Raw genomic sequence first — 17,245 nt, 5'->3', positions numbered from 1 at the left:
GTGGGCTGGATCCAGTGGCTTCACGGGCTGGATCTGGCCCCTGGGCTGTATTTTGCCCAGTCCTGGTCTAACCCTGCTGTTAAATATCTCCAGTGATGGAGATTCCACAACCTCCCTAGGCAATTTATTCCAGTGTTTAACCACCCTGACAATTAGGAAGTTTTCCCTAATGTCCAACCTAAACCTCCCTTGCTGCAGTTTAAGCCCACTGCTTCTTCTCCTATCATCAGAGGCCAAGGAGAACAATTCTCCCCCCTTTCCTTCCTGTGACGTCCTTTTAGGTACCTGAATGATTAGGGGTTTGGAACGGGTCCCATATGAGGAGAGGTTAAAGCAACTGTTCCGGGGGCAGACCGTGTGTACCTACATCGCTGAGAAAACTCTGGCTGGAAGGGCAAGTGTGTTCTGGGCAGGAGCCTGAAGTAGGAAACAAAGTGTATTCGTGAGTTACTGAGTAGGATTTGTGAGGGGAGTGGGGCTCAGACAGGGGTGGTGTTGGGGACATCTTGGGAGGACTTTAAGTTTCCATGGGTTCTAGCCTTTATAGTAAAGGCCGGGTCCAGACTAAGACTGAATGATTGTGAGGTCACTCTAAGTGGCCCCTACTTGTGCGCATACCACTGCTGCATAATACTGTAGCGTTTCTTAAAGACAAACATCTAAACAATGTTTTTCTGGTTTCCTAGAGGCTCTGAAGTGAGATGAGCCACGCTCTGCTTCATAGATAATTCAAACATCCCCCCCGTCCCCTTTCTGTTTGGCAGCTTTAGCTGTTTTTGTGATCCAAACAGACCTTCTGGTGTGAAGAATGGAGATTTAATAGCACAGTAATCACTATGGAACAAAAATAAATTTAGGTTTTTTTAATCTGATGTAATTAATTCAAGCATCTTTGTAACTAGTGCTCATTTGAAACAATTGTGCTTATTGCATTCATACCACAAAATACAGACTTAGTTGCAAAGCCTCCAGTTGAACAAGAACATGGAGTTTGTGATCAGATAGCAGTTGTCTGTAGCTCAGAACCACCAAGGTAAATGGTTGCATAATGTACAGAAATGTTACTCAATATCTATTTTAAAGAAAAGAGGACCATGAAAGTTCTTGCCCTACAAGGACATTTATCCATTCTTGTTTTTATATATACAAAAAGGTAGAGAAAATATATTTCTCTGAATACTTTGAATGTCTTTGTTAGAGGACATAAAATAAAGTAAATACCATAACACATCACTTTCTTGAGTTACATAATTTACTTAAAAACAATTTATTTAAAACAACAGCTTTAAGAAACACATCCAAAATCCACTAAAGTTAATGGAAAGATTCTTATTAACTTCAAGGAGTTTCAGAACAGGCCTTAAATGTCCTTTGTTTTTTTTTGTCTGCCTGCTTTTTTTTTTTTATTATTATTAAAAACTGCAAGAAATTAATTAAATCCATCCAGCACGTGCTTAAGCTTTACACAAATTCCTTTGATAATCTTTCCATGCAAATACACAATTCTTTACTTTGAGGAAAAATAAGAATTTCTGTAGGTGAGTTAATCACTTGAAATAATGCAATCAAGTACCTGCACACTGTGGCATCAAGCAAAGAATATTATTTGTCACCTTTCTTTTACATAATTTTTATTAATAGACATTCAAGCTTTGAAGAATGCTTATGAATGGATCAAATCAGACAATTAAGAGAAATCTGCACTTGATTCATCAGAGAGTTTTAGCTCTGATGTATGTGTCTTGTGTGCAGAACAAGCATTCCATGTAACTACTTTTTCTAAGCTGGCTATTTATCTGTAATAAAAAGAACTGTCTAAAATTATACAGGATTGACTTAACCTCTGATCCAAAATAAAATATATATAGCCCCGAGACACAATGTGAAGGGGTAGAAATATTCAATACACTGTTTAGGTGTGCAATGGAGGATGTATCCTACACAAACTCAGAAAGGCCAATAGAGGATCTGGGAGAGGGCTATACACAGAGGACGCTGGCTACCGAAAATGTTTCAGTATCAATTTTCTTTTTATTTGACTTTATATTAAATAAACATTTAGAGTCATGCATTTTGTTAATTATTCCTTGTTTTAGTATTCTTTCTTCCATAGCATTTTTAAAATGTTTATAAGGGTATGTCTACACTAGCCCCCTAGTACGAACTAGGGAGGCTAACGTAGGCATTCGAAGTTGCAAATCAAGCCCGGGATTTAAATATCCCGCGCTTGATTTGCATCTTTCTGGCCGGTTGCCATTTTTGAAATTTACAAGTCTGGACTAACTGCATGCGTCTACACGCGGCAGGGACCCAGTATTTCGAATTAAAGCCCTAAATTGAACTACCTCATTCCAGAAGGAATAACAGGTAGTTCGATTTAGGGCTATAATTCGAAATACCGGGTCCCTGCCACGTGTAGACGCGGGCAGTTAGTCCGGACTTGTAAATTAAAAAAAAAAAAAAAAAAAAAAAAGGCAACCAGCCGGGAAGATGCAAATCAAGCGCGGGATATTTAAATCCCGGGCTTGATTTGCAACTTCGAATGTCTACGTTAGCCTCCCTAGTTCGAACCACGGGGCTAGTGTAGACATACCCTAAGATATTTATTAATAACTTGGGTACCATGGTGGCACACAGCTGAACAAGTGCACATGACTTCAATATTGGTGCACAAGACAAAACTCACTCCGGTCACAGATGGAACACTGGTGTACGGAATGAAAAAGCAGGGAGAAATATAAAGTGCCCAGTAAGAACCCTGATTTTGGGACATGTAAAAACAAACACTAGAGAAGAACTGAAAATTGTTTAGTTTCCATTAACAAAAATAGAACCATTAATTATCGTCTCCTCCAATAACGTATTTGAGAAAACAACCATATTTTCTTACCAAACATCCACACATCACTAGCTGAGGTAAAACGTCGGAAGTTGATTGACTCTGGAGCCATCCATTTGATAGGTAATTTTCCTTTGGAAGCTATGGGGAGATGAGAGGAAAAGGCTATTATTGAAGCTAATAAGCTCTCAGCGTAGATGTTCTTCAGTAAAATAATTTGGGGCCAAATCCTAGTTCTGGCAAACAACTCAGTTGGGCTTTGTACAAGAAACTTCTGTGGATGGCCTGTAGCTCCTGCACCTTCTGTCCTGTGAGTGGGTGAGGACGAAATAATGGCTAGTAGATGTGCAGCATTGTGAGCAGACACTAGCACCATTTCTGAGGGATCCTCACACATTCTACAGAAGTCATGGAAACGCAATGTCCCTTGTAACATAACCTCCATAGTTCTACTGGAGGCAGTGCCTTCTGTGACAAGGGAGAGGCGGATTTACCCCCTAAGGCTACAGCTACGCAGGGAGCAGCACTGCGGTGCTAAAAAGAGCAGTGTGGATGTTCTGGCTTGCGCTTTGAAGCCTAGGGAGTGAGGAGCTTCAGAGCTCCAATGTCTACATAGCTACCTTTACATCAGCTTTGGCTCTGAGACTCCCTGCCACAGGCTGCACAGATGTACCCTAAACATACATACACTAGATGAGTTTCTCCATTCCCGTTTCAAGTTAATGCTTTTCACCTGAAAGTATTTAAATTCTCTACTACAATTACCCATTTATTTGTATCAAGCTTGAATCTGCCATGCACAATCTCACACACAGAGCAATTCTTTTATAACTGAACCAGGAAAAATTTGGCTTGTTTGTGCTTAATTTAAAATGAATGCAACAAATATTTGATAGAGGCCGGAGCCTCTGTAGTCCACAGCTGTGTGGGGCTGGAGCTGGAATCCCCTGGCAGCCCTGCAGGGCCAGAGTCTTCTAACAATCCCTAGGAGCGCAGGGCCAGAGTCCCGCAGTGGCCCCTGAAGTGTGGGGTTGGGATTGGCGCCCCGTGGCAGCCCCTGGGAATGCAGGGTTGGGCCGGAGTCCCCCGGAAGCCCATGTCAGCATGGGGCTGAAGTCCTGCAGCAGCCGCTGGGAATGCAAGGCTGAAGTTGGAGCCCTGCGGCAGCCACCCACGGGAGTGTGTGTGTGTGTGGTTGCGGCAGCTCCTGGCAGTGCAGGGCTGGGCCAGAGGCCCATGGCAGGAGCCAGAGCCTGTACTGCTCAAGGAGCTGTCAACAGCTGGGCAAGCAGCTCAGCCAGGTTGGGTGGGAGGGCAAGGCAGGGTGCCTGTGGGGGCAGCCCGTTGGCAGCATGGGCTTGGGAGCTGGTGGCAGACCTTCCCTGGTCCGGGAAATTCTCTTGTTCAGGACCAGCCAAGCCTAATGGTGCTGGACCAGAAAGGTCCAACCTGTACATGAAGTATTTTGTTCACATCATTATTATAGGACAACTCAGACATGAGGAGCCCTGCTGGAGAACAGTGGAGAGGGGCCAGGTAAGGTGCTTTTAGAATAATATTGTGCACATTTAGAAACATTTAAAATATTTTTACATATTGAGAAATAAAAAAAATATAAACACTGTTCCTAAATGTGCACCCTATCACTAAAAATGCCACTTACTTGACTTTCCATAAACAAATTGTATTCTCCTTTCACGGTCCCTACTTATCATGCATTAAGCCAATTAACTTAAGTCTGAGAAAACATAAAAGGTGGAAAAAAGTATGCTTCAAACCTTTTGTGTTGTAAATGTCCCTATTCCAAACTCGTTGAAAACAATTTGCAGATACCCTTGAACTCACCCTCAGGTACTTGGATCATGGCAAGAATATAGGCAAATGCTAAATGAACTTCATAACCCCAGATAATCTTTGCTACTCTAAGAGCTTGTCTACATGAACATTTAGTTTGCTGCAAACTGGGATGTGAATGTACTGTACACTAATTGTTCCTATGAACCCAACCATCTGGGTAGACTCTGCAGATGCACATGAAGGGTTCATACGTGTGCTTTGGTCTACTTGCTTTGAAATGGGAACAGATTAAAAAGCATTAATAAACTCTTAGTGCACACTGGAAGAGTCCACATAGGCAGTTACTGTGCGGCAGGCTAATGTTGGCTAGATTTACACTTTAGCTTGTGCTGAACTAAATGGTCAAGTACACATGTTTTAAGAGCTGCAAAAGAGGGCATTATAATGCATCTCCCCAACTGGAATTATACCCATAAATGAATTTCCTGTCTTTTGCCAATTTAAATTGGACCACATGGGTTTTTAACAGCCCATGTGTGAATTTACTGCCATCTGTTAAACTGTTTAACTTTGCATTTTTATGTAATTAACCAGATTTCCTTAAACTAATTGTTTTGATCCTTTCAACTCTTTAGCATACACTCAACTCCTGTGATTAGCAAATCAGTTCACTGACCTGCAAGAAGAATCCCAAACCTACCACTCTAGTTTAGATCCGCTAAGTACTGACTTCTTACCTTTATAGTAAGTACTGTCTTCCATGTATCGGGATAAACCAAAGTCACCTAATTTCACACAATCAGTGGAGGATACCAGCACATTTCTAGCAGCAATATCCCTGCCAAACAAACCAGACATTTATCATTTCTAGTAATCTGTTTTTCAGATTCAGGCTTTCTTAAAAACACAGACCAAAAGTGTCAACTCACTCTGTGGAGAGAACCAAACTACACTGATAATTATGATGTCTGGGCCAAGAATACAAAGGCTCATTTGAGCAGGTGGGGGACAGGACTAGACCAGCCCAAGGCTCCTCTTGTGGGGGATGGGAGATTTGAGGATTCTCTTGGCAGGGAGGGGATACTTGTGGCCCCAGCCAAGAGGGAGGGGCAGGGGACCCGTTGATATCTGCTCTGTCACCCACTGATTTCTGCTCAGGTCAGAGGTTCCCAAACCTTTCAGCATCATGTCCCCTTTTTGATTTTTGAGAAACTCTCAGGCCCTCCCCCCCAAAAAAAAACCCCCAGCAGAACTAGTTGAGGGGGAGAAAAAAAAACCTGACCGGGGCCAAAAACAAAAATGGCAGCAAAACTTGTTGGGAGGGGAAGGGGGGAAGGAAATGACCGGGGCCAAAAAACAGTCAGGGCCCCATTAATTCCCAGGACCAGTGTAAAAAAAGGTTCTGGTACTCCAGGAGAAAAGTTGTTGGCCAAAAAAAAAAAAAAAAAAAAAAAAAAAATTAGGGTGATAGATCTTAGCGCTAGGACAGAATTAGTAGGGGAAGATGGGGAAAGTAAAGTCTTTGTCACCACAGAGGTCAGGAATTGTGGCAATGTCTTTCCTCTAAAGCAGGCATCAGCTCTTGCCCTTTGCAGGAGGGGCTTGGATTTGCACAGAGACAACTGTTCTCATGGCAAGGTTTGGAGATTCTCTCATGCGCCTGCCTATATGAGACGACAGGCTTTGGAGTCAGTGGGCTGCTTATGCCTGGGACATGTTAGGAGCTCTGCCTTTCAGATCAAAAGCAGGCGAGTGGAAGCCAATAGCAGCTTGCAGTAGATGCTTTTTTTGCACTACTGCCAGGATAAATTACCTTTAATTTTTTTTTTGCTGATATAGATTTTAATAATGTCAGAGCCACTTGGCCAAAATTCTAGTGCCTATCTCTTTCCTCACTGTGCTCACAGGCATTTCCAAGATAATATGTCACTCACACATACAATACACATAAAATGCTTGAGCCCAAAGTCGTATACGTGAAATCAGCATGTAGACAATCGTTGGCTGTATAAAACAGTGCCAGAGATGAAGGATGCATGGTGTGTTTTTTGTCCTGAGCCACTTAATTCAACTAAAATTTCCCTCTTTCATGTGTTTTTAAAATTCACCTATTGTTTAAGCACAGGCATTTCCATTACAGATACATTTTTATAGTATTCCCTGTACTTGATGTCAGGATAAGTCTGTTGCTCTCTCAGATTTGATTTTTCATACTTTGAAGATAACGTCTTTGAGAAATGTTGGCAATGCAAAGCAACAGGCCAGCTGGCAACCCACAGTCTGATGACTAAAGCTAGACATGAACTTCAATTCAATATAGCTCAGGCCCAGCAGGTGTCACCCTTGGTAGTCTGTTTGAGGAATGTATTTTTGTAATGGATTCGCTAAAACTCATGAAGTTCTAACATGAAGCTGATATAAAAACACACATACAAGTGGATTTTTAAAAGTCTCAAAATACTGTTCCATATGTGACACACTTATCTTATTGGAGAAATCAAGAAAATATTAAATGAAAAGAAACCATAAGAGAATGCAGGATTGTGCTGTAACCATTTCCCTCTAGTGAACATAACCAATATCCAGCAACTCTGCCAGCCCTGGTATGTGTCTAATAATCTATGAACCCTTTTGTTTAAATTGAAAGTTTTTATTCAGATATTATCTTACCTATGTACAAATCTTTTGCTCTCTAAGTAGGCAAGTGCTGTGCTAAGCTGGTAAGCATAGAGTATCAAAGAGGCCAGATCCAAACTGTATTTTCTTACTTGCAAAAATGATCTCAGCTTTTGGATAAAGAAGAGAGAAAGGTCATGACATATTAAAAATAAATCCAAAGAAGAGAGAAATCTCAAATGGTGCAGTTTTTACATTTCATAGTAGACAATCCTCCCCTTTAAACTAGAAGAGAAAAGTCAGTTGTCATATAGAAAACTCACTCTCTGGGTACTAAATTCAGGCTGTCCCAAAGGTGTGAAAGAAGATAGCCATCTAGGATAAAATTTTTGCACCCCACTCTTTCTCATCTTGAAGCCAAAGAGCTCACACACTGCTGGGTCCACTTGGAGTAGGAGCTCCTGAACTTCTCTGCATGTTCACTCATGGGAAATTGCTCATGCAATTGGCATGAACAATCTCAGCAGGTAACTGGATGGAGTTTGTACGCAGACGGGGTGATCCTGAACACAGGCCAAATTATTATTGCTTGCGCAGTATTAATTTATTCCTATAATTGAACAGCTTTTACTAGAGGCCTGGATTTAGCTCAGAGAAACTAACAACACTACATACATTTTATAGAAAAAATACATCTAGTAAAAGACAATTATATCATAACAATGTAACATTGGCTTTTGTTAACAGCATTACAATAGAGACTGAGAAGGAAGGTTTAGTCTGAGGAGTATTTGGAAAATAAAGGGAAGAAATGATATATCTGAATAAATGAATGGAGACAAATTGTGCTACTCACTTCGGACAAATCTAACAAATTACTGTTTAATCTATGTTATTCAGATATTTTCACATTGCATTACAAACAATCTAATTACTTCACCTCTAAAGTCTTTCATAAATGTCTGATTTAGATAAAATGAGTCAGAATTAAAAACTGAATCTGATACCAGACTTCTCTGTTTTAAAGATAGCAGATTGATTTGCATTTCTCTTGGATTAACAAGGGAAGTCTTTACTGCTGGGGCCTCCAGAAACAAAGGAACATTCAGAAAAAGAAATATAGGTGCATTGACAACCTACAGTGGAAAAATCCCTAGTCCTGAAGATGCTATCAGCTGCATTACAAGTGGTGAAACATACAGGATATGTCTAAACTACACCCCTCTGCTGAAAGAGGGATATTAGGCAAATCGAAAGCTCAAATGAAGTGGGGATTTAAATATCTCGCGCTTCATTTGCATAATCGTGTCACAGCAGTCTTTCAAAAAAGGATACAGGCAGTCCCCGGGTTACGTACAAGATAGGGACGGTAGGTTTGTTCTTAAGTTGAATCTGTATGTAAGTCGGAACTGGCGTCCAGATTCAGCCACTGCTGAAACTGACCGCCAGTTCCGACTTACATACAGATTCAACTTAAGAACCCCAGGCGTCCCCAAGTCAGCTGCTGCTGAAACTGATCAGCGGCTGATTCCAGGAAGCCCAGGGCAGAGCAACTCTGCCTCGGGCTTCCTGTAGTCAGCGCTGGTCAGTTTCAGCAGCGGCTGACTTGGGGACGCCTGGGGCAGAGCAGCTGGGGTGCTGCTGGGTTGCTCCAGTAGCGCCACTCCACGGCGCTACTGGACCAACCCAGCAGCACTCCAGCTACTCTGCCCCAGGCGTCCTGATTCAGCCGCTGCTGAAACTGACCAGCAGCGGCTGAATCAGGACCTGGGGCAGAGCAGCTGGGGTGCTGCCGGGTTGGTCCAGTAGCGCCCAGAGCGGCGCTGCGGGACCATCCGGCAGCGCCCCAGCTGCTCTACCACAGGCGTCCGGAGAAAAGCCTGGTCTGCTGGGGGGGGGGGGCGTACTAGCTGCGCCCCTCCCCCCCAAGCAGACCAGGCAGACGCAGGCGGCGGACCGAGACGCACTGCGGTCCTGTCGCCCGGGTCCTCCGCGGCTTTCCTCCCCGTCTCCCTGGTCTGCTTGTCCTTGCCTTCTTGGAGACCAGCAGACCAGGGAGACGTGGAGCAAAGCAGTGGAGCACGCTGGCAGCGGGACAGCCCAGACGCGCCGCGGCTGTCCTGCTGCCGGCGTCCTCAGAGGCTTTGCTCCCCGTCTCCCTGGTCTGCAGGTCCCCAGCAGACCAGGGAGACGCGGAGCAAATCCCATTCATAACTGCGGATCCTACATAAGTCGGATCCACGTAACTCGGGGACTGCCTGTATTTCAAAAGTGAAACCGCTGTCTAGACGCGGTTCTTTCAGAGAAAAAAAAAACTTTTTCGAAGTACGGGATCTTTCGAAAAAGGTGTTTTTTTTTTTTTTTTAAAAGAACTGCGTTTAGACAGCGGTTTCACTTTGGAAATACCCTTTTTCAAAAGACCGCTGTGACGCAATTATGCAAATGAAGTGTGGGATATTTAAATTCCAGCTTCATTTGTGCTTTCAATTTGCCTAATTTACATCCCTCTTTCGACAGAGGGATGTAGTTTACACATACCTACAGATAGAAACTACTCACCTGTAGTTGTGCAGTATTAATGAAAATACTGCACAGTTTTACACCTGCTAAATGCGCTAATTTATAGTACTACAGGCAGTCCCCGGGTTACGTACAAGATAGGGACTGTAGGTTTGTTCTTAAGTTGAATCTGTATGTAAGTCGGAACTGGCGTCCAGATTCAGCCGCTGCTGAAACTGATCAGTTTCAACAGCGGCTGAATCTGGACGCCAGTTCTGACTTACATACAGATTCAACTTAAGAACCCCAAGCTCCCCAAGTCAGCTGCTGCTGAAACTGATCAGCGGCTGATTCCAGGAAGCCTGGGGCAGAGCAGCTGGGGTGCTGCCAGGTTGGTCCAGTAGTGCCCAGAGCGGCGCTGCAGGACCAATTGGCAGCGCCCCAGCTGCTCTGCCACAGGGTCCACACCAAAAGCCTAGTCTGCTGGGGGGGGGGGCACACTAGCTGCGCCCCCCCCTCCCCCCAGCAGACCAGGGACACGGGGAGCAGAGCCGCAGCGGCAGTCTCAGAGGCGAGGGACCCCGCCGCGGCTGCGGCTTCAGTCCCGGTGCCCCTGGTCTGCTGAGGACCGTCTCCAGCAGACCAGGGGCACCGGGAGCAGCTTACGAACAGGGCAATCCGCCACCTCGACCTCCGGGGCGAGAAAGCCCCGTTCGTAAGTGCGGATCCGACATAAGTCGAATCCGCGTAAGTCAGGGACTGCCTGTATTGAGCAAACCTTAAAAAAGGCCATTTAAGACTAGCAAAGAAAATTGTATGATTCCACAGTGATATGCTTCTGGTATGGTTTTCATCATGAGACACTCACAGAATATAAACCACTCTAGCATTCTTTTAATGCCAAACACCTATTTGCAAATATTGTTTATAAAGTTTATTTAAAATTTCCTCTTATGATACACTGATATATTAAGGCTTTACACAACTGGCTAAATAAATTTGAATATCATCACAAATTCAAAATTATGATCATAGCCATGTCATTAACTATTCACAAAAGTGCGATTGTAGGAGGCTGCCACCCATAAGGGTCCTAACCATAGCACTAAATTAACGTGTCAGCTGAAAGCCAGATGCCTTTGGCAATGACTATTAATGCTGTAACTGCATGAAGTCAAATGAACTCAGTTTTCTTGGCACAATAAAAAGCAAATAAGATCACCATTTTCTTTCCTGTACCTCTCAACACAGAAGACAAGAAAGTTAAGTGGATATTTTAAGTCTTTTTTGTTAAACTTGAACAGTCCTTTAAAGCAGCAGTGGGCAATCATTTTTAATGGCGGGCCCCTCCAAGACTTTGGTACGCAGTCAAGGGCCGCACTTCTTTGGAGACGTAGTTGGGTCTGGGACAGAGGTTGGATGCAGAAGGGAGCTTGGGGTAGGAGACTGGGGTGCAGGAGAAGGTGTGGGGTCTGTGAGGGAGTTGTGTCGTGGAAGAGGTGTGGAGTGAGGATACAGATTTGGGTGGTGACCTAGGAAAGGAGGGGGTGGTGGCCTGGGACACGTAGTTGGGGTGGGAGAGTGGGTAGGGTGCCAGAGGGCAGGCTGTGGTTGAGAAGCGCTTACCTAGGAGGCTCCCAGCCTGCAGGCCTGCAGGAACCTGAGGCAGGCTCTCTGCCTGGCTGCTGCAGTCCCATGCTGGTCAAAACGGCTGGCTGCTCCATGTGGCCCTGCTCTGGTGGTGGGGAGGGGGTGCAAGAAGAGGGAGTGAGGAGGCTTTCCTCGCTGCCCCTGCCTGCAGCAAAATTTCTCAGCTCCTATTGGCTGAAAACTGGCCAATGGGAGCTGGCAGGCAGGGGCAGCATGTGAAGCCTCCCCTCTCCTCCCCAGTAGCCAGAGCAGAGAGCAGCCAGTTGGTGCGCAGTTTAAAGTGACTGAGTGGCTCTGTGCTAAGGGCCCAGCAAGGTAGCTGCAGGCCAGATTTATCCCGCTGGTCATATCTTGCCCACCCCTGCTTTAAAGGTAGGGGAATTGCAAACTTGTTTGGCCAGATTTCAGTCTGGAGCACACACATTTTAAATAATCCACAATAACATTTTTTCTATTCTATGTAACTGTGTGCACTTCTTACTTGACACACAATACTAGTTTTCACATTAAAGCAGCAATTCAAAATATCTCTGAGAACCAAGGCCTAAGTCAACCCTCATGTAAACAGGCTAATTCCCTTAACTTCAATGGAGTTATGACCAATTCCACAGGGCTGAATTGATCCCATGATACTGGATCATGTTTCGTGAATTTGCCTAAGAGTGCAGAACACAATCTGTTAGACTAAATAAGCAGTTCCCCAGTCCCATATGAAAGTGCCTGTGAATAAAAGGGAAGAAGAAAGTAAATACTTAGGAATTTATCATACCTCTCCTAGTGTACAGAGCTCCATGATTATCCAGACAGGGTTTTCCGTAATAACTCCAATCAACTTCACAATATGGGGGTGATCAAACTGACGCATTGTTACTAGAAAGAAGGATGTAAGTTTACTCATAAGAAACAAAATCTGCCTGTTAAATCAACAGCTGTTAAATGAAAAAAATGTTTTTGTAATAAGAGGATTCATTTAACAAGCTTTTACTGTAAGTCTGAATCAATGGTCATATAAGAGCATATCACTAGATTGTTTTGGGCTTGATTCTCCACTGCCTTGAACAGTGTCTAGTCTTTCACAACAACGCAGAGTGAATCTAAAATGCTATTTGAGCAGAATACTCTTTACACTGATGCTAATAAGGTATAATGTACATCTTTTCCAACCACAGAGTACTAGTTATTTTTAAATGACATATGAAAATAGCTTACTCACCTTGTGCAGCTACAGGAGTTTTTTGAGATGTGTCCCTGGGGGTGCTCCACTTAAGGTGTGCATGTGTTCCCTGGGCCTCTGATCAGAGATTTTTGGTAACAGTGCCTGTTCTGCCCATGCATCTTAATCATCTTTGTGCCCCGTACTTAGGCTAAATTGGGCAGCATGCACAAATTCCATTCCTATGGCAAAGCTACAGAGGCAGTTCTGAAGCAGATGGGAGGAGGGTAAGGAATGGAGCACCCACTGGGAAGGCATCTTGAAGAACTCCAGCTACTGTACAAGCTGAATAATCACTCTGTCTCCTCCTCCTTCTTCAAATAGTGCCACTGGAAGTGCTTCAACTTAGGTGACTCCTTAACAGTAACCCTTTAAGTAGGTGGGAGTTTCCAAAGAGTCCATCACTGAATAAAGAACTGTGTTGCTTTCTGCCACATCTGATTTGGTAGGATCAATTAGGATGTAGTGGTCTGAAAATGTGAGCTCCAACAACCATGTTATAGTCCTGCAGATTTCAGCAACCAGAAAGCAGTGTGTAGCGCTACGGATGTAGAGTGTAATCTAGTAGTGCATGCCGTCACTCCTAGGGGAGGTGTAACCTCAGCAAAACTGAAATAGGCAATAATACATCCAAAGACCCATTGAGATAGCCTGTGAGTGGAGATAAGGGCTCCTTTAGATCTGCAACAGAAAAAAAGAGTTTAGGAGTCTTCCTGAATGGCCTAGTCCTGTCCAAATAAAAGTCTAATGTCTTCTTAACATCTAGTGTATGAAAAGTAGACTGATGAGGCTTTGGGGGTGGGGAAGGAGAGGATGGTGGATAGTTTGGTTGATATGAAACTCCAAGAACACGTAAGGTAAGAACTTTGGACGATGGCATAAAGATACCTTCTCCTTGGAGAACAAAGTAAGGGAGGTTCTGCCATAAGAAGCCCCATTTCCTCACACCTTCAAGCAAGTCCTGGAATTGCCAAAAGTCAACAGCTAATGATGGCAACATGATTGCATCATCCAATGACGACAAGATGTTTGTGAGGGGTTTCATCTCTTTGTCTGTCCTTGCCTTCTTGCTCCTCTAAGGTCTTCTCAGGCTCAGAAAGGGGAGGAAGGATAAACAATGCTGAGAAATTAGTTCTTCAGTGTTTGTAGGGAGTCTGAGTTGAGAGCCCTGGAAACTGCTCACAGTACATTGCACTTTGATCCGAGTAAGGCCAGTGAAGGAGATAACAAGGCATGGAAGGAGGAATCCAACACGTCATTCCAATTGTTAGAAGGCAGAAGTTTGATGCTGCAGAGGCCATTGGTAAAGCACCGGCCAGTAGCAGGGGGGGTTGAGTATTCCAATGGCGGAAAGGGATCTAGGGGTCATAGTGGACCACAAGTTGAATATGAGTCAACAGTGTGATGCTGTTGCAAAAAAAGCAAATATGATTCTAGGTTGTATCAACAGGTGTGTTGTAAGCAAAACTCGTGAAGTCATTCTGCCACTCTACTCTGCACTAGTTAGGCCTCAGCTGGAGTACTGTGTCCAGTTCTGGGCGCTACATTTCAAGAAAGATGTGGAGAAATTGGAAAGGGTACAGAGAAGAGCGACAAGAATGATTAAAGATTTAGCGAACATGACCTATGAAGCCAGGCTTCATGAACTGGGCTTGTTTAGTTTGGAAAAAAGAAGATTAAGGGGGGACATGATAGCGGTTTTCAAATATCTAAAAGGGTGTCACAAGGAGGAAGGAGAAAATTTGTTCCTCTTGGTTTCTGAGGACAGGACAAGGAGTAATGGGCTTAAAGTGCAGCAGGGGAGGTTTAGATTGGACATTAGGAAAAAATTCCTAACTGTCAGGGTGGTCAAATATTGGAATAAATTGCCAAGGGAGGTGGTGGAATCTCCCTCTCTGGAGATATTTAAGAACAGGTTAGATAGACATCTGTCAGGGATGGTGTAGACGGAGCTTGGTCCTGCCTTGAGGGCGGGGGGCTGGACTCGATGACCTCTTGAGGTCCCTTCCAGTCCTATGATTCTATGATTCTAATGAAGCTGGTCTCATGGTAGTAATTTTTCATGGCAGTAGTAGTCTTTGGTATTGACCACTTTATTACTGAGGTATGAGATTTAGCTGAAGACTTAACATAGCCTTACAGGTATGGGTACAAGCATGTGTAGGGCACGTGCACAGGCAGAACAGGCACTGCTACCAAAAATCAAAGGTGAATGTGACCTAATGTGGAGCACTCACAGGGACATTACTTGACAAAGAATATAATCTATGAACACTTCAACTGCACATTTCTTACTTATTGGAAAGCAAAGAAAAAAAGAGTATAATTCAATCATCACATAAAACTGCATGTACGTGATATGATATCCATAGAAAAATCTCATGTAATGATTTGGTTTATACCAGATTTTATTTGCTATGGGTATACAGGCAGTCCCCGACTTACGCGGATCCGCACTTACGTCGGATCCGCACTTACGAACGGGGCTTTTCTCGCCCCGGAGCTCACAGGCGGCAGGTCGCCACCCGTGTCCTCCGGGGCGATAAAAGCTTCTCCCGGTCTCCCTAGTCTGCTGGGGGGGTCCAGCAAAGCCGCTGGACCCCCCCAGCAGACCAGGGGGACAGGAGCAAAGCCACCCAGGCGGCGGGGGTCCCGCCGCCTGGGCGGCTTTGCTCCCGGGCAAACGAGCGCGGCGGCTTTGCTCGGGTGTCGCTGGTCTGCTGGGGGGGTCCGGCGGCTTTGCTGGACCCCCCCCAGCAGACCAGGGAGACAGGAGCAAAGCTGCACAGGCAGCATCCCGCTGCCTGTGCGGCTTTGCTCGGGGGCAAAGGAGCAAAGCCACATGGGCGGCGGGGTCCCTCCGCCTGTGCGGCTTTGCTCGGGTCTCCCTGGTCTGCTGGGGGCGGGAGGGAGCGCAACTAGTACGCCCCACCCCAGCAGACCAGGCTTTTGTTGCGGGACGCCTCAGGTAGAGCAGCTGGGGTGCTGCCGGGTTGGTCCTGTGGGAACCTACCGGGCAGCGCCCCAGCTGTTCTGTCCCAGGCTCCAGATTCAGCAGCTGTGGAAACTGATCAGGCTGATTCCAGGAAGCTGGGGGCAGAGCAACTCTGCCTCCGGCTTCCTGTAGTCAGCCCCTGGTCAGTTTCAGTGACAGCAGCTGAATCTGGAGCCAGTTCCGACTTACATACAAATTCAACTTAAGAACAAACCTATAGTCCCTATCTTGTACGTAACCCGGGGACTGCCTGTAATTAACTTATGTTCACTCCTAGCAGTGAAATGAAGATACCGTTCACACAATAAGATGAATAACTATATACTAATATTACGGAGGAGAGAATATTTGCTAGATGAAGAAAAAACATCAGCCATTTTATTAAGTTTTATCTCATGACACACAGCAAGAGTCCTAAAATATATCTTAAAATTATGTTTCCTTTATCTTTGCAGCTCACATTGTTGGGGTTTGACAAAAACTGTCAACAAAAAATTACAGTCTACCCTCAATTCTACTTCAGTTCATGTAATATGGGCAAAATCTGAATAAAAAAACCAACTCTATACTTTTGTCTTCTAAAGAGCAGATTAATATTGCAAAAATGAACGATCTGCGTAGTCTTGTTAGTCCAGGAGTGTCCTCTCAGCTTTCACACAGCTGTCATGTAATGAACACATTTCACATATTATATGCATAAGAATTGTCTAGTTAATAATTCAACATTGCACCCTGATTAGAAAACCTATAGAACTTATACATAACAAGTTGCCCTTTGATTCTATCCCCTTCAAAACTTTGACAATATTTTCAATAGTCCAGGGTTTCCCAAACTTTTTTTGGCCATGGAGTTCCAATGGAGTCCCCTTAAAATATCATTATTTTTTATTTAGCAGGTACCCAAACAGGGAAAAAGTTTTGGAATTCTGTTTTTTTTTCCTTACATGTTTCTTATACATTCTTTTTTTTCCAAGAAAACTATCAGAAAATTAGCAACAAAATAGGGCCATACAACTGTCACTATCAGAAGTGAGTCCTAAGAAGGGATTTAAGGAAGGATAAAGAAGAGTCCATGTGGATTAGTGATGTTAAACTGCGAGTAACTAATTGAATAGTCGATGCATTTTGCATTGACTATTCGATTAATCAATAGGGCGCCTCTGCCTATAAAGTGTAGCAACAGCCCTAGGGCGAAAGGTGAAAGTGCTACGTGGAGCCCTGGATCAGCTGGGGACTCTCTCGCTGACCGTTGGCTCTGTGCAGTGCTGCCACTTTGAAACGCTGCAGAGAGTCCGGCATCAGGTTCCTCGTGGCATTTCAAAGCAGCAGTGCCCTGTGGAGCTGGTGATCAGCTGGGGACTTCCCCACTCATCCTGGGCTCCATGCAGCAAGGGAGGGAGTAAACTAGTGCATCAGGAGAAATGCAGAATTATGAATCATCCATACAAAACCAGTAGTCATAGCCATTATTGAGAAGAGAGGCCAGGAATGGAACCTTGAAAGACACACCAAACAAGACACTAAAAGATGAGTCAGAGAGCTCAAAAGAGAATCTTCAGGGGGCAGAAACAAAAAAGCCAAGGGAGTACAAAATATCAAGATGTAGCAGGTGGTCAACAATACAAAAAGCCTCTGA

General features: G+C 44.4%; 1 protein-coding gene across 18 annotated transcripts in view; it reads right to left on the bottom strand.

The window, feature by feature from the left end:
• Window positions 1-17,245, bottom strand: part of PTK2 (protein tyrosine kinase 2) — a 330,274-nt gene that overhangs the window by 46,615 nt on the left and 266,414 nt on the right. For all 18 annotated transcript variants that reach the window (XM_075920049.1, XM_075920046.1, XM_075920048.1 and 15 more), the window contains 4 exons: window positions 12,171-12,271; window positions 7,307-7,422; window positions 5,374-5,474; window positions 2,891-2,980 (listed from right to left, as the gene is read on the bottom strand). In XM_075920049.1, coding sequence (XP_075776164.1) covers window positions 2,891-2,980; window positions 5,374-5,474; window positions 7,307-7,422; window positions 12,171-12,271 — 408 coding nt within the window. The remainder of the gene's footprint in view (window positions 1-2,890; window positions 2,981-5,373; window positions 5,475-7,306; window positions 7,423-12,170; window positions 12,272-17,245) is intronic.

Source organism: Pelodiscus sinensis, chromosome 2, assembly GCF_049634645.1.
Source record: "Pelodiscus sinensis isolate JC-2024 chromosome 2, ASM4963464v1, whole genome shotgun sequence".
NCBI classification, from domain to species: Eukaryota; Metazoa; Chordata; order Testudines; family Trionychidae; genus Pelodiscus; species Pelodiscus sinensis.
This window is presented reverse-complemented; position numbering and strand designations above follow the sequence as displayed.